The 24166-nt window shown below is 42.5% G+C and overlaps 2 protein-coding genes across 2 annotated transcripts; one reads left to right on the top strand and one right to left on the bottom strand.

Annotated features, from left to right (window-relative positions):
* Positions 1 to 1974: 1974 nt before the first annotated feature.
* Positions 1975 to 5842, top strand: LOC308158963 (ankyrin repeat and SOCS box protein 4-like; the record flags this gene model as incomplete). The annotated part of the gene is made up of 6 exons (XM_080532682.1): positions 1975 to 2152; positions 3879 to 4178; positions 4391 to 4633; positions 4772 to 5019; positions 5366 to 5479; positions 5654 to 5842. 6 exons carry the CDS (start codon positions 1975 to 1977, stop codon positions 5840 to 5842), a joined length of 1272 nt encoding a protein of 423 aa, XP_080388808.1.
* Positions 5843 to 11656: 5814 nt separating this feature from the next.
* Positions 11657 to 24134, bottom strand: pdk4 (pyruvate dehydrogenase kinase, isozyme 4). Its single transcript, XM_080532336.1, has 11 exons — positions 23738 to 24134; positions 23010 to 23151; positions 20839 to 20910; positions 20417 to 20601; positions 19818 to 19907; positions 18956 to 19033; positions 17912 to 17988; positions 17551 to 17649; positions 17049 to 17162; positions 16576 to 16689; positions 11657 to 16008 (listed from the first exon to the last, which is right to left on the bottom strand). Exons 1-11 carry the CDS (start codon positions 23853 to 23855, stop codon positions 15865 to 15867), a joined length of 1233 nt encoding a protein of 410 aa, XP_080388462.1. The 5' UTR covers positions 23856 to 24134; the 3' UTR covers positions 11657 to 15864.
* Between the last annotated feature and the right edge of the window lie 32 nt (positions 24135 to 24166).

Raw genomic sequence — 24166 nt, 5'->3', positions numbered from 1 at the left:
ATGAGACTGCCTACAGGAGAGAGGTCGACTGCCTGGCTCAGTACAGCCAGGCGAACAACCTCTCTCTCAACACTGATAAGGCCAAGCTGGTGGTGGACTTCAGGAGGAAAGGTCGGGAACAGCAACGGGTCAGCCGTGGAGAGGGTAAGCAGTTTTCCTCGGCGCAGAGTTCCTCAGCGTCCACATCTCTGACGACCTCACCTGGGACGTGCATACCAAACAGGTGGTGAAAAAGGCACAGCAGCAGCTCTTTCACCTCAGGCGGCTGAAGAAGTTTTGCGTGGTGACGAAGATCCTGCGGGCCTTCTACAGAGGCACAATCGTAAGCATACTGGCTGGGTGCATCACTGCACTGCCCTCAACTGCAGAGCACTACGGAGGGTGGTGCGGACAGCTGAGCGCATTGATTGATTGATTGATTGATATGTTTATTTCAAATATTATGTGCAAAACAAGATAAAGCAACAATATTTAATATAACGTAAACAAACAAAACAAAAAACAAAAACAAAACAAAAAAATATATTGCACTATTATATTGCTTTTTATAATGTTTTTTTAACGATTAAAAGTTTTTATTATTTTCAATAAACAAACAATGAACAGACATCCATCACACATGTATATTGCACTTTTAACTTAGTTTTTTTTTTTTTTTCCTTTTCACATAATTATTCGAAAAGGAGTGGTAAGAAGTACAATTTATTCAATCCCACCAAGATTCTACCCAAAGTTGCTCATTATTATTTGGAAAAAACATGATTGACATGTCTTTGTGTCAGCCATTATGTTTCTTCAAATCAATTCCTATCATTGTGGATGGGCACAAGATAAAAATGCCCATTCTGTTTGCAACATAAGACTTTGATTTCACTAACTAGTGGTTTCATTTACTACACAGGCTGAGAGCTGCCTCAATGCGAAACTCTCGCATCGCAAGTAGTAGGCCTAACATTTTTTTCCATTTCTGATTGTTCAATGTCCCCCAGTTAAAGGGGGGTGTTGGTGGAGTTCAGACGGTTCATAAAACTTTGTTTAGTTAAAAATAGAGAGAGAGAGAGAGAGAGAGAGAGAGAGAGAGAGAGAGAGAGAGAGAGAGAGAGAGAGAGAGAGAGAGAGAGAGAGAGAGATTAATCATACAGTATGAGGATGTGGAAATATATTTCATAATTAATTATAGAATATATAATATTGAACAGATACAGATAATGACATCTCTGTACAACCCTAGTGCCAAGGCCAATAGATTTTCCACAGTCACTCCCAGGCTTCAACAGGGCATACTCCAGGCCTATTCGTTCCTTTTAAATATTAAACGTTTTTCAGTCACCCTGTAAACAGTGTTTGTCTAGTTTATTAATTCAACATGGACATTCTATGTGCTCTTGATGAATTGTCTTTAACCTTCTCCAGGCACCTGGTTAGTTGGTTTTATTGAATGAAGCTGATTGATTTGCAACATTTATATAGAACATAATATAGGCTACACTGCAGTCAATGTCACATAATCACATTGATTACAATAATAATAATCCCCTTGTTGCCTCCACATGGAGCTAAATTTAGATGGTGTTCCTGCATACTGTAGATGTCTTGAACCCCATTGCTGTTAGCTATTGTTGTGACTTAATGTGACTTTGACATATCCTACATATACCTCTCTGTAAGTGCGTGAGCTGTGGATGTAACATTTGCCTGCCTATCCGCTGCCTGCCTCGATCCCAACTGAGTCTCACTCTTGCCCTCTTTCCTATTTATGGCATGTCAAATGTCACGCCATGAGTGATTGTGTTTCACTCCCCACTTTACCCCTCTCGCCCTGTCATTTCCTCCCTCTTTCTCTCCAGTGGTAGTGGGTACACTACCATAGATCCCCTTAGGGAGCGTATGTCTGAAAACATACTAGTCACCCTTTTCCACTTAGTCACAAGATTTCTCCATGCTTCGGTGACAGCATTGGTGCCAAGGGGAGACATGGAGACGTTAACCCCCAGACAGGAGACTGCCAAGCAGCTGAAGGCTCGCTTCCTGGAGGCCCTGCTGAACAACGACTCCAAGAAGGTGCTGGAAATCCTGCGCACCACCAACATAGACATAGACACTGTGTTTGAGGTAGAGGACAAGAGTAGGATCCTGGCTTCATACAAGCAAGGTAGGAATATATAATATAATAGGAATAGGATGATTTGTATTGTTTATAAGCAAGGTAAAGGTGAACAGTGGTATCACAACATAACATGATAAGTCAGCCACATGAGTTAGGGGTATGATACAACACAAAATGCACACACCATAAGTTTTAACGTTGTTGTCGGCATTAGTGCGATACTCAATTCTCAGTGGTGCTTACAAGACAGGACCAGGTGTACTGTAGGGTACCAGGCAATGGGTGGTGCTAGATCTCCATGAGAAGAACCTCCCCGAGTGAGAAGGTCTTTAATAGTCAAGTATGACCTGGTGGGAGATTATTGATACGGGCATAAATAAATTATTTTCATACTGTATGAATAGGGATGGGAATTAAGATGTTATTGATACTGATTCCATTATCGACTCTGTTTATTGGTTCGATTCTTTATCATTTTCCGTATGGATTCCTGATAGATTTTCTGTATGGAAAAAAAGTAGGCCTACACAGCTTTTCAGCGTCAACGCAGCTGTTTTATTATCTCGAGTCTCTGAACACAGTGTAGTAGAATATCTGAACATAACATTTGAACATGAATAAAATGAACTCGAGCAGCTTACTAGCTTCAGAGCTATCTGTAGCAACAGTCGGTCTGTCATCATCTAAAATGAAATGGGAGAATATTTGTTCAGCATTCGTTTTCATTTAGGGTTTCTTAGTCAAAGAAAAAAGTTGCTAAGCCTGTCTGCGTTGCACTAATATTATTAGCATAGGACATTTACCCTCAGTAGCCTAATGAATACGTTCGTAAATACGCTCTGGAAATCTGCTCTGGATTCAGAGCACTGGTTTCAACGTCATCGGGCGCTTTGAAATCAGTTAAAAGTCTTTACAAACTAGGCCTAGCTATAAATTATAATATGGCGGACACCAATAATAACATTACCATCATTTCGCTGGCGGCCAACAATTTAACATGATCTTGTTTAGTGATGTTCAGATAGCCTGCTCTAGAGATGACAGTAGATACTCGTGTCGATACGGTGTTGAAGGGTTAACGTTGTCATTTTCATCTTTAATTAAAATTAAATTAAATTAACATCAATTCATCCCATGTATAAACATAATTATTATCTGTTTTGTTACACTTGTTGGATAATGTGTTGAATAATGCTCTCTAGAGAGTAGCCTACCAATCAAGCCGTTGATAGAGTACCAATCAATATTTCTGCAACGCCTTGCTCCGACATTTTTAGATTGGAATGTTCAGACACTCGGACAACTGTCAGCAAATGCGCAAAACATGCCGGCATAACCTCGGAGGCATACGATTCCGATGCATCGAACAATTTGTTTTCAGTTCTCAACTAGAACCGGTTCTCGATTCCGAACCGTATGTATGAACTCCCAGTATTTATCATTACTGTACACACCATACAGGGCATGGTATGCTGCAGCTACCTCACAGTCTAACTGAGTTTACCAAAAATAATCAGCTACACCTAATCTCGGAACCTCATCCATGAGACTGAGCTCCACCTGGAGGAATATATATATGTTACGGTACATGTGGGGAAACTAGGGTTAGGGTTAGGTGCTAGGGTGACTTGGTACATGCTGGCATGTCTAACCCTAACCCTAACCTTAACCCTAGCACCCTAACCCTAACCCTAGTTTTCCCACATGTACCGTATTTCCACATGTACCGTAACATATAGATCATACATACAAAATGTTGCTTTTATATCAGGTTACTGGTTGCCAGGCCACAAGCTGGAGTCGTCATGGGCAATGGGAATCCATGTGTGTGTGATGTACAACTCCCTGGAGACTGCCCTGGAGCTACTTCAGAAGGGGGCGGCAGTCAACGGAAAGCCCAATGGGAAGTCGCCACTGCATGTGGCATGTGTGGTCTCCAATGGAGACTGCTTGGCCCTGTTGCTGGCTCATGGGGCGAAGGTCAACAGTTTGTCGCTGAGCGGGCACACCCCACTGCACTACTGCATCACCAAGGAGTCTGTTGACTGCGCCAAGCAGCTCCTTCTCACAGGTGGGGATGTATGGAGATTAAAATCAGTCAAACCAACACAAAACTAACATTGAGTGCAAGTTATATCAAACCTTTTGGTTGTCAAGTCATTGGAGAGTCAGAAGAAAGAATACAAGATGTTCACATTTTCACCTCTTGGTTTTATAATAAAGAAATACTACAGTTGAATGCCACAATGACATAATACTGATAGAAAACTCTTCTCACTCCAGGGGGAAAAGTGAACATGCCCAGTCAGAACAACGAGGAGGACACGCCCTTGCATAAAGCAGCCCGCTTCGGCATCCCAGAGCTAGTGGCACTGTACCTCGCTCATGGGGCACAGGTGGACGCGGTGAACGTCCACCTTGAGACGCCCCTGATCACAGCAGCCTTCTGGGCCCTGGACATCCGTGAGCAGATCTTCAGTGAGGACCACCACCTGGTCTGTCGCATCCTGCTGGACCACCACGCAGGTTAGAGCTACTGTAGGGCTCGGTGATGTGGTTCACCCTGTCAGATACACTCTGATCACGGCCCATGTCACTAGACTGTTCACAAGGTTGTAGCTTATTGTCATACTCAAACATCTCAGTTGAAAGCCTTTATTATAGACCCCAACCTGCAGGAGGAGGATGATAAGACGGCTCTTCACAAGGCTTCCTGGAACTGTGACCACGTCCTGATGCAGATGCTGCTTGAGGCAGGGGCCAACACCCAGCTCATGGATATCAACGGCTGTTCCCCCATCCAGTATGTCCTTAAGGTCACAGATGTCAGGACCATGGCCATCCCTGAGCGTTGCTACCAGCTGCTGCTCAACTTTGGTGCTTCGCGTATATACCCGCCTCAGTTCCACAAGGTAGGTGAGGGGCTGATAACCCTTAGCAGTGTTAGCTAATGGGTAATCTTGGTTCTGATAATAATCTTGTGTTATGTATGATGGCTGACAACTTTGTTGGTTAGCTTTGATAATACATTTTGAAGGTAAAATGTTGTCTGTTTGTTTTAATTGTTAGTATATAAGAGCTTTAACATGAATAGTAATTGCTTGGATTTACCTTATGAAAAACAATGCCCAATAAGAATCCCCCTGATCTAGAGAAAGTGAACTATACATTTCCTGCCATACTGTTGACTGACTTTAGTAGCTCTTTTTGGTTCTGTCAGCTTGTTGTGTTGTTGTGTTGTTGTGTTGTGTTCTGCAGGTGATACAGGCCTGTCATGAGTGTCCCAGGGCAATAGAAGTCATGGTCAACTCATACGAACGCGTCAAACCCACTAAGAAGTGGAGAACATCCATTCCTGATTCCTCCTACAGGGTAACCTAGCTGTATACTGTACAACAAGTAGATACCGCGTTTGACCTCAGTGAACATTGAATGCAGTATTGTAATATGTGTACATTTCAATAACATGCAGGATTCTGGAAGTTTGACTGTTGGCCCATAGACTTACCAATAATCTTTCATTTGTTTATGTTTTTGCTTTGCTAGAGACATGAGGAATTCTATGATTCCCTCTTCGCTGTCTGCAGCAACACTCCTCGCACTCTGCTGCACCTGGCCAGGTGTGCTGTCCGCAGCAAGATGTCAAACCGTTGCCACACAGGCATCAGACAACTCCCCCTGCCTCACTCGGTCAAGAAATACCTGCTACTGAAACCAGAGGGAATCCTCTACTGAAGGAGATTAAATCTTCATAGATTTTTGTGTTCATTGTTTCACTGAATGTATCCAGCCACCACATAGATACCGTATATCTGCAGAAAAAAGACTGTGCGAAGAGATACTATACCTGATGGTATCTCATTTCAGAGATGTGAAATCCTACTGGCAGTGGAACATGACAGAACCAGTTACTGAAGCTACCTAGGAATCCTTAGGATTGACAAATGGAACTAATGGAACTGTGTTTTCAGTCAAAGAACGAAAGAAACAATAGGAAGAGTTATAGCACACTCGAGGAACACAACATTTCTGTGAATCTCTGGCTTTCCTCGGATAACCCGGTCTAGGAGTTTAAGCTCCCAGTAGCCGGCTTTCCACAGCAGGGCTTACATCATGCGTGCCACTGCATGCCAAGGCCATTGGCTTTTCCACAGTCACTCCCAGGCTTCAACAGGGAATACTCTAGTCCTATTCTTAACATCCAAATGCTTTATCATCTAAATGCATAATCCATGTTAGCTCAACAATCGAATGGATTTGAATAACCCTTTTTACAAATACAATTGTCATAAGTCACCAGAACTTGATGTGTTGCTTGTGTCTCCATAGTTCGCCACCTTACGAACTACAGAATGTAAACAAACTGGAGATCATACTACTAGAAAGCCCAACTGTGGAAATTCAAATGTATTTGAGACAACGGGCCTTGACATGCACAGCGGAACTGCTGCGGAACTGCTGCTTGGACACTGCATCAATTGCAGTAATTCAGCATCTCAGTGTCTTTAGTCTATATGTGATGAAAAATAAGACATTTGTCTACCTGATCCCACATCATGGATTAATGGGTTTCTAAGTCTTGACAGCTAAGGCTTGAGGTGTTTGAGTCTCATTCCAAGACACTTCGGCCCAAATGCACAAAAGGTCTGGTGAACCAATGCATAGTGCATAGCCATTGGCTTTACTTTGGATCAATGATCTCCCATAGCACTTCCCCCCCAGTGCTTGCACACTACATGTTTCTTATTCAGAGCTACTGTGAGCAGCTGAACAGACTTAGGCTGTGGAGATTAGGCTCTGAGCTCCAGGCTAGCGGTGGCTGGTAGATAGAGTGGCTGAGTAAGAGGCACTGAGACTGGGCCTAGTGTTGGCCCAGTCTCCAGTGACTAAAAGTGATTTTGATACCAAGAATTTATTTTTCTGGAAGTCGCGGATATTGGCTTTATCAGTGGGGGGTGCTTAAGTGTGGGGGCCCGGGACCGCCTGGTGCACGGGGGTTAAGCCCTGGAGGTCAGAGGGGTGAATGGTAGTCAGCCATGCCCAGTGAGGGCTCTCCTAATCGGACTGGTAGTGCAGGACATAAGCCCTGGAGGTCAGACCTCCAGAAGAGGGGTGCATGTTAGACAGCTCTGCCCAGTGGAGGCTCTCCTAATGGGACTGGCAGTGCAGGACATAGTGCCTGGAGGTCAGACCTCCAGAAGGGGGGTGCATGGTAGGTAGAGTGGCCCAGTGGGGGCTCTCCTAAGTCTGAAACAGCAGCTGTTTGTTGAAATCAGATAATAACAAATACTTAAATACTCAATAAATTCACTCCTAATGAGTCGTTGTTATTCAAGACTTATATGTACTGTGTGCAATAGCTTGGGGATGAAGTTAGACACAGACACAATGTGCTGGATCTCCTGCACTCACCTGTTGTGTGTGTCATGGACTCACTGCAGCACTAGCTGATGTCAGGATGATGCCTCTCTCTCTCTCTCTCTCTCTCTCTCTCTCTCTCTCTCTCTCTCTCTCTCTCTCTCTCTCTCTCTCTCTCTCTCTCTCTCTCTCTCTCTCTCTCTCTCTCTCTCTCTCTCTCTCTCTCTCTCTCTCTCTCTCTCTCTCTCTCTCTCTCTCTCTCTCTCTCTTTCTGTCTCTCCCCTCCCCCCTCCCTCCCAGAAAACTGTGCAGCTATAGTATGACTCACCACTGCAGAGTTTCTGTGTCCATGACATAAGAGGAGAGAAATTCACCTGGCAACCATGCAGCAGTTCATGCTTGGATGCCCTCCTATCTACAGAACAAACACTTGAGTAGTCACTTGACAAAAGTGTTTATACACTACATCAGTCAAATGTATGTGGACACAATGGTCTGGGGCTGTTTTTCATGGTTTGGGCTAGGCCCCTTAGTTCCAGTGAAGGGAAATCTTAATGCTACAAAATACAATGAGATTCTAGAAAATCATATGCTTCCAACTTTGTGGCAATAGTTTGGGGAAGGCCCTTTCCTGTTTCAGCATGACAATACCCCCATGCACAAAGTGAGGTCCTGACCTTAACCCCATTGAACAACTTTGGGATGAATTGGAACGCTGACTGCGAGCCAGGCCTTCTTGCCCAACATCAGTGCCTGACCTCAGTATTGCTCTTGTGGCTGAAGGATTTTCAGGAAAATCTCTGCAACCTTGTTCCAAAATCTAGTGGAAAGCCTTCCCAGAATAGTGGAGGCTCTTAAGCAGCAACGTGGGGACCAACTCCATATTAATGCCTATGGTTCTGGAATGAGATGTTCAACAAGCACATATGGGTGTGATGTTTGGGTGTCCACATACTTGTGGCCATGTAGTGTATTTCCAATTCACTTCCAGTTCACTTAGACAACATGCACATGTTGAATACCACCCTGGGCCATGGAAATAAAGTACTGTAGCTTTAGTTAAAATGTTGTTCGGTAATACTCTTCTAATCATTTCTGAACATCTATTTCATGCTGCTCTGTTTAGCCTGAGAGAGGGGTGTACAGTTGGCTCCATAATAAACAGTATGAATGTTAAAGCAGTTGCTTGATATGCATAATAGGGGAGCAATTATATGTATGTTTTAAAACATTTTTAATACCAGAAACAGAATATGTCTACTAATCATTCCTACATTTGTAAGTCTCTAAAGAGAACGCTTGCATCATGGTTCTCTTTCAGCTGACTCGGTTCAACACTTCACTATGGGACACATACTCTTGTCGACCTTTCGCTGATGACCCCTATTCAATCACATCTGGTGTCGGCAAGTGAGCGCCCTGCCTTTCACCCGTCCCAAAAAAGAGATGCTTTTTGTCTTTCTCTGGTCAAATATTGGACTGAATTTCCTCATGCAGGAAGTCCACATAACTCTGCATGTACTGAGTGAGTTAAAGATAATTGAGTTCAATAAAGTACATAATATTCAACTACAACTTAGCATCAAAATGTATTGTGAGGTCTCTCCCCTCGTGTTCATTCTCTCCAAGTACTTTAAGAATGTGAACTGCCTCACGATATCACTCATCCTTTCTTATAACTGAGATTCTTACCTTGAAGACTAAGTTGTATTGTGTAGTGCATATGACCTGTGCCATAATCAAAACTCACTACCCAAATGTCTCTGTAATGGTGTGAGTGTCTGCGTCTATTTCAATCAAGGTAATGTGGTGGGTTAATACCAGGGAGTACAGATAGAGCACTTCAGAGATCTGGGCTGAAAGGAGAGAGAAGTCTGAGCTATTAATCCCTTTGTAGGAAGAGCCACCAGAGTGCATCTCAGAGGGAAAGATGAATTGGCAGCATCGCATTCTGAAATGCAGAGGTTAAGGGTTCTTTACTTAACGTAATGAGGACTGAATACAATGGGAATGGAGATCGTTCTTCCACTCACTCTTTCTCTGTCTCAAAACCAGGTGCCAAATCATTATGAACATGAACAAATGAATAGCGAATAGAGAGTTGAACGTTTTTTTTTTCTTAATTATGAAGAAAGGCTAAATTATTTGATAGGTTTGTTAGGATGCAGAACATGTTTCTAAATGTGTGTGTGTGTGTGTGTGTGTGTGTGTGTGTGTGTGTGTGTGTGTGTGTGTGTGTGTGTGTGTGTGTACAGTAGCAACTTTCATTTTCTTGGTCAAATACCTCGACCTACATGACTGAGACAACTATTGTATGTCAATGAGGTTTTCAACAGTCCAGTCATGGATGATTGAATAATGTTGAAGGATATCATGAACAATCCAATATTCTGGGGCTGCATAACAGCACATATTCATTATGTCCTGTTATGCAACCCCAGAATGTTGGAGGCAGCTGCCGATAGGAAGGGAGGGGGTGGGTTGGGTGCTAGCGGTAGCAAGGCCGGCGGTGGCTATGGGCAGTGCTAAATCGATAGACATAGTATATGGACCTACAGTAAATACAAATAGATTAAACCTTCAAACATGTCCCTAGAATATCAACAATTCTGAAAGAAAACCCTGCCCATAGCTACCGCTGGCCTTGGATGATACTGACATTGTGAGGGGGTCATGCTTCCTTATGACAAATCTTACAATCCATTATCACTGCACTTGCGGTTGTATAGTGTTACCCCTGTTTCTGATGTTGCTGTGTTTTTCAATACCTTAGACCTGGACTGCTACAATGACCCCTTATGTAAGAGTAGTCAGCACTTGTCTGTGACACTGAGCGACCTTAGAGTTCCTCTGGAGTGGGCAGGACTCCAGACTTCCCCCCTTCTATTTGCAGCTTGGGTATTTGACTAACCTCTCTCAGAGGACCAAAGCTCTATTCAACCAAAGGGCCAAAGCTCTACCTAAACACAAGTTGACGAGTTGGTGGCTGGAGTTGGTTGCCCCAAATCATTGATATTTATTTGATATATTTATTATCCTAGATCTGTGGTTATAAGCAACTTCATCCTCATGCATGCTGGGCTGTAGTTGTTCTAACACTATCTATCTTACAGCACTTAAGTTATAGTTAATGTCTTTGTGAAGGTTTAATTGCAGGGTGGTTGCATTGTAATTGTCCTGTCGTGTGTGAGTTGGGAGGAGTGTCTGTTAGCTGCCCCCTCCCCCTCCCCTTTAGTGTCATCTGGAAGTAATGATTCTCCCGGGCGGCCAGCCCACATTTCCACTCGTTATCAGGCCCTGGAGGCAAAACTGAACAAGAGAACAATAACCATCAACAACTAACCCCGAACCAGAGTCTCCTATAGAGCCAGAGACTGGGTGGTATTCCATACTCCCACTAAACAATATCACTGATGTCTCTCTGTGCGAGCGTTTGAGATTCAATTCTACATTTTCTTTTCCAATTCTCCCTCTAAGCAACTATCGTTCACATCTGTATGTATGAGAGTTTGAAATTCTATCACCCCACCTTGAGCAACAAGGTCAGTCACCGATGTAGCCCCTGTGTTGTGGTTATACAGAGGTTTAAGAAGGGGGTCATTGTGTAAGTGAGGGGTCAGACCTCTCACTGTTGGCCCTAAAATAGAGCAGTGTTTTCCGAGGAAAGTTCAGGTGTCAGATGGAGGTGCTGGGATCGTGAGCAGCAGCAGTGTTCTAAAACACATCAGACATGTTAGAGAAAAGCAGAACAGTGTGTTCTCAGCACTTGGCAGCTGCCCAGGCATAGACACGGGCACGAGTCCAGAGAAACCTTGCTCTGTTTCTGAAAACAGACGCTGGAGGGAGGGGGACAGGTCAAAGTTAGGGAATACACGTTACCATTAGGAGACCAGACCAAACACATGGTTTGGAACGTTTTTATTGTCTTGAATATAGTATATGATGGAAAAAGTATTCCATATTGAAATATAATGATCCAGTCATGCTGATTTAGAACTGCAACTGTTAGATATATAGATATAGATATAATGTTAAGAATAAATGTTTAACAAAAGAAAATCTAGAGTCGATCATCACTTTGTTGTAGTGTGTCTTGTAATAATTTTATAATTTTAATTTATTGCCCGCCTGAGACGCCATATGTCAGTCAAGTTATTCAAATGAAAACACACAAAGACACACCAGGCACATTTCAGATTTATTTTTAATGTAGGTTTTGAAGATAACCAATCTTAAAATGGGATAGAAGCAGCCTTTCTTACAAGCTGTTTAAATCAGACCTGGGGCTAATACAGCACATGTCAAATTCTGGAACTGCATTCAATTTAGGCAGAAGGAACCAGCTAGTCCCTAAACTCCAAATAAGTATTTTACATATTGAATGTATTTGACCCAAGTCTACTAGAGATACACAACAGTGTAGTATACTGTACAATAAGTAGCAAAGCATTAGCCACACATTAGACAGTATAAACAGTGATACCGTCACCTGAACAGCTAGTTATTTTTTTCAACATATATACTGATTGCACTTCATAGGCAAAGGGTGTTTGTGTTGTCTACATAAACACACAAGCAGTGGGTAGAATGGCATTAACTATGCTAGAGGATGTGGGCCTGGCTTGGTCACGGAACACAGAGAGAAGGTACTTTGAAGCTTTGAAGTGTTGAAGCTCCTCACTGACTGTGTTATAAAAGGGGTTACCATGTGAGCATGCTTTAGGTTTGTCAAACAGCTGTGTGCAGTGATGGGAGGTGAGAGTTTCTATATACAATACAGGTCCCGTAACTGGCTCTGGTTTAGTATGTAACACTGGGCCTCAAACCACATTTTAGTTCAAAAACAAAAATGACAGAGGGAAATAATAGCCATAAGGACGAGCACAGTTTAGATATAGATATGATGACCATAAGGACAATTCTTTTCAGGTTTGAGCACATGCAAAGGCAGCTAAACAGAAGCAGGCACGTCTTCGTTTGGCATCTGCATTGTAGGAACATCAGGAGGAGATAAAACTACATTAAAAGGTGCATTTCAGTGAAGAATTAGCTAAACATTCTTAATAAACTGTTATTATCTGTGGTAATATCTTACAATTCATACAGACTGAAATCCTGACATGGGATGGCTGCCAATAACCTGAACATACATCAATGTCAGCAATACACAGTGAAGTTATTGGCATATAGCTCAGGTCAGGCCAGGGTCCGGATTACAGTGTAGGAGGTCCAATCAAATAGCTTTCAATGAGTCAACCTCCCAGGTCTATTTCATATGAACATACAAATGTATGAAAAAGATGTAATAACATCAACATCCTGAGATTGTGTCATTTAAAACCATATTAAAAACACACAAACTGTTTGGCGCTAAAAATACAGTTGGCACTTCAGTGTTCATTTAATTTCTTACTATTTTTCTTGTTTCAATGTACATATAAAAGTGACTTTACAGAAAAAAAAACATTGCTATCATAGCGTTATAGTAAATATTAGGTGTTACACTCTGTATTTTGTATGTTATAGAGAATAGTGAATCTCGTCAGTGATATGTAATGGTTGCCCTAACTAGTCACAGAACCTATATAGCACGTTCCTCTCTGGCATCAACATTATTCAATAAATACTTATGCTTGGGGGACCCTACTGGTCTCTCAATTAAATCAATTTAGTAACTACATACTGGAGTGCTAACTTTAAAATACCAAAACAGTATGATGAGAACATTTCTCTCATATATATTCACATTAAATACAAATTCCAAACTGGGTTTGAAACTAGTGAATGAGAATCTAATACTGGAGGACCAGTAACAAACCATGGAACCAGTAACGAGCCATGGAACTCAGATGTCACAAAAGTCTTCAGTTGGTGTGAGTAGGACACATTCATTTTAGGTCCAATACGTTATAGATAAACATTTATCTAATCTCAAGGGACAACAAAGCTTTTTGAGGGGTAAAAACTAAACGTGATGTCATGTTTTGTTCTGACATTAAATGAAAACTATGTTGAAAACAAGGTGTCAATCAACATTGATGTATTCAAAAGGCCACAAGGAGCCTACTCAGTCCTGGCAGAACACAATGAGGTGCATGGTGTATAACCCCCAACATTCTCCAAGGAAACAAGAGAAAACCCATTCACTGACAGAACAGACAGCATCAGCTGGACATCTGTTCCCGACACACTACATCTGTGTTTTCCCAGTTACTGTTTGAGCTAAATGAGTGATGTTTAGATAAATGAGATTCAAAACCGAAAATGAAACATGACCAAGAACTACGTTTGAAATAAAATTATGTTAGAAAACAAAAAATGCAGGTTAAAAACATGAAGAGTAGCTTTTTGATGGTTTCACATTGTACTAATGTTAAAATGACAGAATAAATAACTTGTGTGGTAAATACAACAAAGAGGATAGATGTGATGGCGAGAAGGGGACCCTTCTATCCAGACTAGAACATTCATGAAGTCACTTATTCCTAATACATCAATCACTTTGCCTGTGAAACACTTCCAATGGAGTTTTCCACCTTTCATAAATACAGTATATCTCAAAAGTGAGTACACCCTTTAGATTTTTGCAAATATTCGGTCATATCCTTTCAGGGGATAACACTATCTTAATGAAACTTTGATATAACTTAAAGTAGTCAGTGTGCTGCTTGAATAACAGTATAGATTTATTGTCCATTGAAAATTACTCAGTACACAGCTGTTAATGTCTAAACAGCTGGCAACAAAAGTGAGTACACCCCATAGTGAACATGTCTAAATTGTGCCCAAAGTGTCAATATTTTGTGTGACCACCATTGTTATCTAGAACTGCTTTAACCCTCCTGGGCATGGAATTCACCAGAGCTGCACAGGTTGCTTCTGGAATCTTCTTCCACTCCTCCATGACGACGTCACGGAGCCCACGGATGTTGGACACCTTGCACTCCTCCACCTTCCTCTTGAGGATGCCCCACATGTGCTCAATTGGGTTTAGGTCTGGAGACATACTTGGCCAGTCCATCACCTTAACCTTCAGCTTCTTCAGCAAGGCCGTTGTTATCTTGGAGGTGTGTTTAGGGTCATTATCATGTTGGAAAACTGCCCTAAAAAACGGCCCAGTTTCCGAAGAGAGGGGATCATGCTCTGCTGCAGGATGTCACAGTATATATTGGAATTCATGCGTCCCTCAATGAAATGCAGCTCCCCAGTGCCGGCAGCACTCATGCAGCCCCAGACCATGATGCTGCCACCACCATGCTTGACTGTAGGCAAAACACATTTGTCTTGGTACTCCTCACCAGGGTGCCGCCACACACGCCGGACACCATCTGACCCAAACAGGTTTATTTTGGTCTCATCAGACCACAGGACATGGTTCCAGTAACTCATGTTCTTGGATTCATTGTCTTCAGCAAACTGTTTGCGGGCTTTCTTATGCATCGGTTTCAGAAGAGGCTTCTGTCTGGGGCGACGGCCATACAAACCGATTTGATGCAGTGTGCGGTGTATGGTCTGGGCACTGACAGGCTGACATCCCACTTCTGCAACCTCTGCAGCAATGCTGGAAGCACTCGCACGTCTATTTTTGGAAACCAACCTCTGGATATGACGCTGAGCACGTGGACTCAACTTCTTTGGTCGACCCTGGCGAGGCCTGTTCCGAGTGGAACCTGTCCTGGAAAACCGCTGTATGATCTTAGCCACTGTGCTGCAACTCATTTTCAGGGTGTTGGCAATCTTCTTATAGCCAAGGCCATCTTTGTGAAGCGCAATAATCCTTTTTTTCAGCCGCTCAGAGAGTTCCTTGCCATGAGGTGCCATGTTGTCCAGCATTCAGAGAGAATTGTGCCCAAAACACCAAATTTAACAGCCCTGCTTATCATTTACACCTGAATCCTTGTAACACTAACGACTCACATGACACCAGGGCGGGAAAACAACATCATTGGGCACAATTAGGACATGTTCACTATGGGGTGTACTCACTTTTGTTGCCAGCTGTTTAGACATTAACAGCTGTGTACTGAGTAATTTTCAAAGGACAATAAATCTATACTGTTATTCAAGCAGCACACTGACTACTTTAAGTTATATCAAAGTTTCAGTAGGATAATGTTATCCCCTGAAAGGATATAACAGAATATTTGCAAAAATCTAAAGGGTGTACTCACTTTTGAGATATACTGTAGATGAGCTTCTCCACCATTGTGAGATCCACATAAGAATCCATGAAGAATCCACATAACAAACACACTCAGTCCAGGCCCATAGCTGTGAGGTACTGGTATTTGCAGGTCAGTTTGTGATTATGAATCGGCCCATCTCTCCTTTCGTTGATGCTATCCTACCTCCTCTTCCTCCTCCTTGTTTTTCTGAGCTTGCTCTCTCAATGTGTTTTGTTAGATGCCCCGCTCATGCTTCCCAAGCTTCTTGGGCTCTCTGCTAGGCAAGCACCAGTCATCCGCTTCTGTGGTCGTCTGATAATGCCTTAAGGCTGACTTGTTGAAAACAGGAAGTCTCTCCACTGACTCTGAGGACAAGGCCTGGTGATGGAACAGTGGAGGTTAGGTTATTGCCATAGGTTTCTACTGTAAAAATGAATGGAACAGAGTAGATTAAGAAAGTCTTCAAAGAATGTCTTATTAGTTTATAAGGAACATAAGGGAAAATAAGGGAGCGGAGCATTCAATTTCAGAACTAGGCTGGTGGTTCAAATGTCGGCGGGGTAGTGCTGACCTAGTGGATAGTGAGTTTGACTGGTGAAGTGAAGTGAAGTGAAGTGAAACTTTATTTATATAGCGCCTTTCGTACACGGATGCAACTCAAAGCTCTTTACAATGATAGAATGGTGATCAGAAGGTCATGAGTTAGAATCCCACCTGGAAACACCACCACTAGTGTGCCCTTGAGTAAGGCACTTAGCCCTAAATTACTCCAGGGAGACTGTCCCTGTAATCTCAAAGTGTAAATGTAATGTCTGCTCATGCACACCAACTGCCCGTTATTGACTTGTTTCATCTACGGTACTATAAAAACATGTTTAGGGGTTCAACCATCTTACAGTGAAATAATGCTACAGTGTAGTGCTGTGCAAACAGAAAAAGTATTACCTTCAGGTAGATGACGGCCGACGTTCCATAGCCCTCCATGGAGTAGAGCTGCAGGTCTCCCTGGAAGTACTTGGCATAGAGACGGGAGATGGGAAGGCCGTAGCCAAAACCAGCCTGTAGAGAACCATAGACACAAAGAGATAAGAGTCCCAGACAGTACTGTACAGACGCAAACACACACACAGTTCCAGTTTAAACTCAAGACAGTTGAATGACCAACAGTCCAGTTTGTGATTCCACTCGTTCGCAAATAACTTCTGTTATCTCACTGTTTACATGTTAGATTAGATAACATACTCAGCCAAACCTGCAATCCTAGGGGGTATTCCATCAACGTCGCTAAAGGAAAATCCAGGCTTATTTCGATAAGGTTCGCGAGACGTTGATGGAATACCCCCCTAGTCAATGAAGGATCTCAATGTAGAGAGTAGAATATAATAGATATGGAATTCAAAGTTCACTATGAGCCTCACCAGAGGAGCATTGCGTGAGTTGTCAGTGTTGACAGGACTGGGGGCAGTAGAGTACATGTAGCTGAACAGACGCTCAATCTTCCTCAGGGGGACTCCACCTCCTTTATCAGACATCTACCAAACAACAACAACAACAACAACAACAACATTACATCAGGGTTGTTTCACTCAGCCCATCTGATCTGCCTGTTTTCTCCCAAAATATTGTCATTTATTATAGCTTGGAAAATACATTACAGTATGTACATACACATATACTTCTAAGACTTCACATTCACTTTCTAACAATGGCTGTGTTAGTAACACTCAAGTGCTCATAGGAAAGGTAGTCAAAGCAAAAGTGGTCATAGGAAAGGTGTCAGCTTCAGGCATAATTTATTGTAAAACTTGACCATTATACTGTACACAGTGTCATGAGATTCTACTACTACTGTATAGTATGCATGCATTTCTGCATGTCAATGTCACGCTGAATGCGTCAACTCTATGAAGCTGAACTCACCTTGATGGTCAGGTCCTCACTGCCCAGTGAAACTCTGACTTTGACTGGAGGGAGAGTCAGGAGGGCTTCATGAGTCTCCACTGTGGCTCTCATGGCATTCTGGAGAGAAAACATACTGTAAGGTACTACACCAGCACAGGTACCGCCCCCCCTTTAATGTCAACCCTACACACCACTGAACAAGCATAAGCACGCCCTGCGTTTAATGCCAACAACATGCCATTCAGAACAGGAAAGATTTAATTTGACATTTGGGGGTAAATGTAAAGAAGTTGTTATGAATCAAGAGTGTAATATAAGGTTATAAGGTGAGATGATAAGGTGTGACTATGATTATTAAAGATCAGTCATGTTTCTGTACCTTGAAGAGTTCAAACAGCATATGATAGAGGTGGGAGGGGACATAGACGATATGGAGCGGCTGTTCAGGACCTTTGGCTGAAAAAAACAACTCCTGATAGAAAAGACTCGAAACCAAACAATGACTCTCAGTAATTGAAATGTACATTCCTTCGCTGTGGCGTGAGTAGGCTCTAAAATAATTGAAAGGAGTGAGTGCTGGTTTGTTTTCGAGACCTCAGCGCTACATGTTATGACAGAAAAATCTGCTTAGAAACAAGACAAAGTGTAGCAGGGGCCTGTCCTATGGCTGCCTAATGGTGAGAGGTAAAAGATTGGTTGTGCCCAATGACCAAAACGTACACCAGCACAGTAAAAAATTACTTGTTTTTCTACACTGGAGTGATAGGACCATGTAGGGTATAAATTCAATATGAACAAGTGGGACATGCTGTATGAGGGACTGGCTGTCTCTCACTCTAGGCATGGCAGTCTGTGGCTCAAAGGCAGCTGGGCTGTAATGTGTAAAACTCAGACTCCCTCCTGACAACCTAAGCTGAGAGTAAGCAGACTCACACAGCACTGTAAGCTAAACCAACATACTGCAGTTACCTAGAGAAAAATGGTTCAGCCGAATATCACTGACCCCACACACTCAAGACACACACACACACACACACACACACACACACACACACACACACACACACACACACACACACACACTTTAAGCAGGGAAGGATTTGCAAATTGCCCCCAAAATGAAGTTGACATACTGTAGATCAATTGGACGTCAGATCAAGAGCACCAAACCCACGCACAGATAAATAAACTCAACGCAAACTTGGCTGCTCCTCAAACATATCGCAATGCAAATAAAGACCTGAAGATTGTTTCTTTAAACCTAATCTTTTCTAACAACCGCCAAAACCAGATGCAGCACAAATTGTGCAATTTGGAAACATGAAACTCCGAAACTGTTTCAAACAGGTCTGGCCCCTCTCCCTACCCTTGGCCCATAGAGACAGCCATTTAACAACACTGTAGAGTGTAGGCCTCGACTTACCGTTGACTTGTGTTATTTCAATCTCTGGGGAGGTCAGGTAATACTGGTCACAGAGCATCTTGGCACTCTCATAGGCATCTGGAGACAGAAACAGCACACACTAGGATTGTTGCACGTGGCTGTTCTCTAGAACAGCTCCCACCATCATCCACACAAAGGAGACCGATAAATACACAAGATGTTCCAGGGTAGCTAGAGGAAAAACTATTGATTCCTTTTAATGTCAATGCATTTAGAAGCATCATTCTGTTATAATGTACTTCTCAGTGCCTTCATCAAAGGCCCTGAACACAGAAAAGGCCTAAGTTCTGGGCCCAGGACAGTCCGGACGGATTGTATGGCAGCTAGTGCTGAGGCACAAACATGTACATTTTCAAGCCTGCAAACTGTGACACTTTAAAATAACGTGAAAAAATACTTTTGTGCAATATGACAACCCTAGTTGACTATCTGTGCAGTATAGTACAGTGGATTGTGTACATAGCCTTTATTGATGTAAACCAGCTCCTTACCTTCTTGTGATTTTATGCTTTTATGCTTTTTCTAAAATGTTTTTTTTTTTCCCCCTTTCCTAACACCAGGGGAGCCACCCCTCCTAAATTTCCTTGTTTGGTACCTGTACTGTAGCAATGACAAATAAAGTCCATTCCATTCCATTCCATTCCATTCCATTCCATAAGAGAGCTGTATAAAACAAGATACTTTACAGAATTGATATCGCTAGCTCAAAAGGACAAAGTTGTCATCAAACTCTTCAAACACAGAGCAGTAATGAGAGCAGTTAATGAAAACATATACAGTATGAATCCAGTGTATTATCTAGGGGCTAAATATAGTACATACAGCTGATAAGGGTCATTACCTTGTACCACCTCGCCCACATCACAGTTGGGGTCGATGCTGCCAATGTGCTTGGGATGGGCAGGGTTGGCGCTTCCATCAAAGATAAGCGCTAAAGGCAGAGAATAACAGAATGCATCCAGTATGTGCCGATTTACTTACTTTTTAATTAATTAATTTATTTATATTATTATGATTATTATTATTATTATTATTCATGAGAGGCTATTATGACTGTACAGCAACGAAATACATTTGCAGAAATGTATTTTTTGGGTTGCCAAAGACAAACATTAGCCCAAATATTTTCTTGCCAAAGGGCTTCTTGCACCAAACCTTATCTAAAGATACTAACCTACATTTCTCACGTCTTTAAGATGCACACAAAACACATTTTCAAGACAAACCTTTGATAATGACAAAATCATTCACTCAATCCCAAATCCACCCCCTGATTTCAAAGGATTGGATGTGTGAGTAGTATGGCAACAATTCCCACTTGTTTTGTTTACAATCCTAAAGATCTCCACAAGTACATAGAGAACAGAGGATAGTTGCTTTTGGAATTGGACATTAACATCACAAGCCAGTGATTTGGTGTTAGTGCTTCCTGACACTCACTGTGCTGGTTCATGAGCATGCGTATGGAGATGCGGCTCATGTAGAAGCGGTCCAGGAAGTACTGGACATTCTGGTTGGTCACAGGGTCGACACCGAAGGCGTCCTTATACTCCACCACGCCCTGGGCCATGGTGGGCACCACATTGTTGTGTCTGTTCCTCACATTGACCAGCGTCTCTGTGAACCTGAGGGGAGAGTGGGGCAGTGTTCTTCAGGCTGTGACACACACTTCTACTGCATTCCACATTTCCCCTCTTGGATTCCATTACATTAATTCCTTCATTATAACACCTGCTAGGCTGCTAACAGCTGAAAACCCATAACCGATAACAATCTTACTGTAACATTATATCTTTTTTTAAATTAGACTAGACTGGTTCACAGCAGGTAAAATCAGTCTTTCTGTATGTATATTGACTTACTTGGTCAGCACCTTTTTATCATCTGGATCTTTCTCCAAGAATTCCACTAAGTCCACCAGACTCTGTGCATACCTGTTTGATATACAACAGGGTGGTTTACACAGGGAGGCCCAAAAGAAGAAGAAAAAAAGATTTCTGTCTTGCAAATTTAATTTTATTTATTTATTTATTCATACAGGTTAGTCTGATTGAGATCAAATCTATTTTTCAAGAGAGACCTGTTTCAACAGCCGCATGGGGAACAACATCCATGCACAGACACAACATTATACAAACTATGGAAACACATACAGTACAACAGTTATATATAGTTCAAACATCATAACTAAAAACAGCTGTCCTAATGACAGTTACACACAGCTGTGATATCTGCATCGACCAACTGTTCGTGAAATTTTCAACTGGAGAGAATTCCAAGACCACAGAGCTAAGTAGCTAAAACACTTCTACCATGGCCTAATCTTATTTTTGGGACCGTTAAAAGCAAGTGCGAGTAAGACTGATATTTATTTTCTGACCTAGGCCTAATCAAAAAGGAACAGAGAGAAAGTGGCATTTTACCCAGTACGGATTTATAAATCAGAGCATACCAATGTTTGATCCTACGCAGAGTCAATGACGACCAGCCAACAGCACTGTAGTTGTTGGTAATGAACCTAAGGGGCCCATGGTATACTGAACCAAGTGCCCTCAGGGTAGTGGTTTAAGCCTGCATATACAATAATTGCTTTGGGCTATTTGTTGTGTTGTTTAAAACATTCCTTACTTTTTCACTCTCTCAAAACCTGCATTCTCTGAAAAGATACTTCTACACTAACCTGGTAAAAAATAAATGTAAAGCTTCAAGTTAGCAATGGAGAGTAGCCCACACATTATTAGTTTAGTTTAGACGAGCCACTATATGTATTTAGGCTTACTTCTGAAGCTGTAAAGTTTCCAATTGCTTGCCTTGCAGACACATTATAGGGTAAAGGTCACAGCATGGCTCTGTTTTCATAGCTCTGACTTTGTCCGGCAGCTGACCTTGAACACTCCCAGTTTACTTATGCAGCTTCTGCATAGGCACAAATAAGGAATAGGCCAACCTATCTAACATAAAAAAAAGTGTATGTAACATTTCTAGTGACCCAACAATGAAGCCAATCTCTTCCCCAGCCAACAAAATAGGAACAATCAATATTGTTAATGACAAACCCAAAGTCCTTGAGTGGACGGGGGAAAGCTAGCGCAGTGAAGTGCTGCACCAACACTTCAGAACGCAGGCTTGAGGAGGTCTGTGAGTCGCAGTGTAAACATACCTAACACAGACTCTTGTGTAACTGCCATTATTCCAGTTCAACAGTTCAATCGTGCTGTATTTTAGACTGCTATCACTGACAACACAACAGGTTGTCTGGACTGGTCTTGGGATGATGAGTTTGCCATTTCAGTAAGACCAGCCGACATATCCGCAATCCAATCTTATTAAAAACACCCAAGACCAGACACAAAGCAGTCATCTCACCAGTTCCACTGTGAAACATAATGTACCAGGCCTTGTTGTGTAAGTGACACTAGAGATGAGACTGGGGACAGGAAACTGCCAACTGTCAAAGCTCTCACTGGGTCTGTAAACTGGGGTTAGTACACTTTAGTACGTGGGGGAAGTAGCCTAGCACCGGGAACAACAGCAAAACAATGACATTAAAGAAAGCAGGCAAGGTGAATGGATGACATTTCAACAGAACAGTGACAAGTCTGTGACAACACAAACAATGACGACAACAACCGATCACAATCGCTAGTGCACAGCTCACCACAGAGTACAGCTAAACGACTACTCTGAAACAGGGCATTCTAACAGGCACTTGATGATGCATTGACTACAGGACAAAGTGTCTGGGACCTAGAGAGATCCAGTTCAGCACAATCCATAGTTCCATAGTATACTAACTGTCTAGAAAGAACATGGGAGTTCATGTTGGAGCAGGAATCTACTGTCTGGACAGGGATTGGACAAAATACAGTACAGTGATATAGGGAGTGTAGATGTAGAGCGAGACAGGGTGTAGATTTAGGGGGTGCAGAGATTGCAGGGGTGTAGAAATTATGGAAGATATAGGATATGGGTGTAGATTTAGGGGATGTAGACTTGGTAGGAGTTAAGTCGTATAGTACTAGTTCTAACCTACCAGCTATGAAGCAGCTGTAGAGACGGGGTGCCCAGGAGCTTGTCAGGCAGGAAATTAATCTCCTTCATGATGTTGGCCAGCCGGACAGGAAGCTCCTGACGTAGGAACACAAAGGAGGTCTTCTCACAGGCATTGGCCGACCCTGCAATCACATGACACAGGGATGTAGGAAATCTCAAGACAGGCCATGGATAAAGCATTGTGCAAAATACATGCAATTATAATCTCAAAGCTCATTGTTTTTTCTGGGATAGCAGTATTCTGTCAACCACATGTAAACAGAGCTATATCATTCAACAGACCACAATGAACAGTGGGGGTTTTAATATCAGCCTCTGAAATTGGGTTGAACATTGGGTTACATAAGGGTGAACATCTTTGCCAGCTTTCATTCTCTGATGCTGGGTGACAGAAGAGGGGACATTTAATACAGGCATCATGAGGCTCAGCAGCAGTAAGTTAAGGTGTGAATTGAAAGCATGTCAAGGGAATACTATATTTGTTTGTCAAAACATCAGCAATGAGTTGTGGGCAGGGCACACGACACATACGCTACTGTCACAGTGTAGTATGCAATTTGTAGGAGGCAACACGTCTGACGTGAGAGATCATGACTGTGGGGAACACTGACAGATGTCATTTCCAACACATTATGTGCATGCACCTTAGAATCTATGATTGACATTCATCAGCTTAGTTATGCAATGATGAGAGGGGTGAAAACTTACCAAAATCTATGAATTGCTTCATTGACAACGGCGAAGGTGAAAACTTGGAAAACCTATCCACCTTTTTTTGAATGCCTGACATTGAGGTGTTCTTTAACAGGAATTGCGTGAACTTCATGGCTGCAGCAGCGAGTCTGAATGGAAGTCTCAATGGGACCTCGGGTTGTTTTGCCAGGCCAGGGTGAGGGTGCCCTTGTCTTGTCAACAGCACCGCTCCTCCAGTCTCTGCGGATGTTTAGCTAGCTAATATAGATAGCCACGGGCGCTATCGAAGCTTTACAATTACATATCTCAAGGTAGCTATGAAGGAAACATAATCAACATGACCAACAGCTGTCATTAAATCTACTGAACTTTTATCAAGCGGTATTCCCCAGACCCGACCTCCGTTGACTTATTGTTGATGAAATGGACATGAATGTAATAGCC

This window comes from Nansenia antarctica, assembly GCF_963989245.1.
Source record: "Nansenia antarctica genome assembly, chromosome: 5".
Taxonomy (NCBI): Eukaryota; Metazoa; Chordata; class Actinopteri; order Argentiniformes; family Microstomatidae; genus Nansenia; species Nansenia antarctica.
The sequence above is the reverse complement of the archived record's forward strand: the minus strand, read 5'-3'. Positions and strand labels throughout refer to the sequence as shown.

What these genes read in the sequence shown, in the direction of transcription:
- pdk4 (XM_080532336.1), bottom strand. Translation starts at nt 23,855, where the DNA reads ATGAAGTTCACGCAATTCCTGTTAAAGAACACCTCAATGTCAGGCATT. An exon ending in GATAAAAAGGTGCTGACCAA is followed by an intron (nt 20,602 to 20,838) that starts GTAAGTCAATAT and finishes CTCTCCCCTCAG; the next exon opens with GTTCACAGAGACGCTGGTCA. An exon ending in CGGCCGTCATCTACCTGAAG is followed by an intron (nt 16,009 to 16,575) that starts GTAATACTTTTT and finishes TTCCATCACCAG; the next exon opens with GCCTTGTCCTCAGAGTCAGT.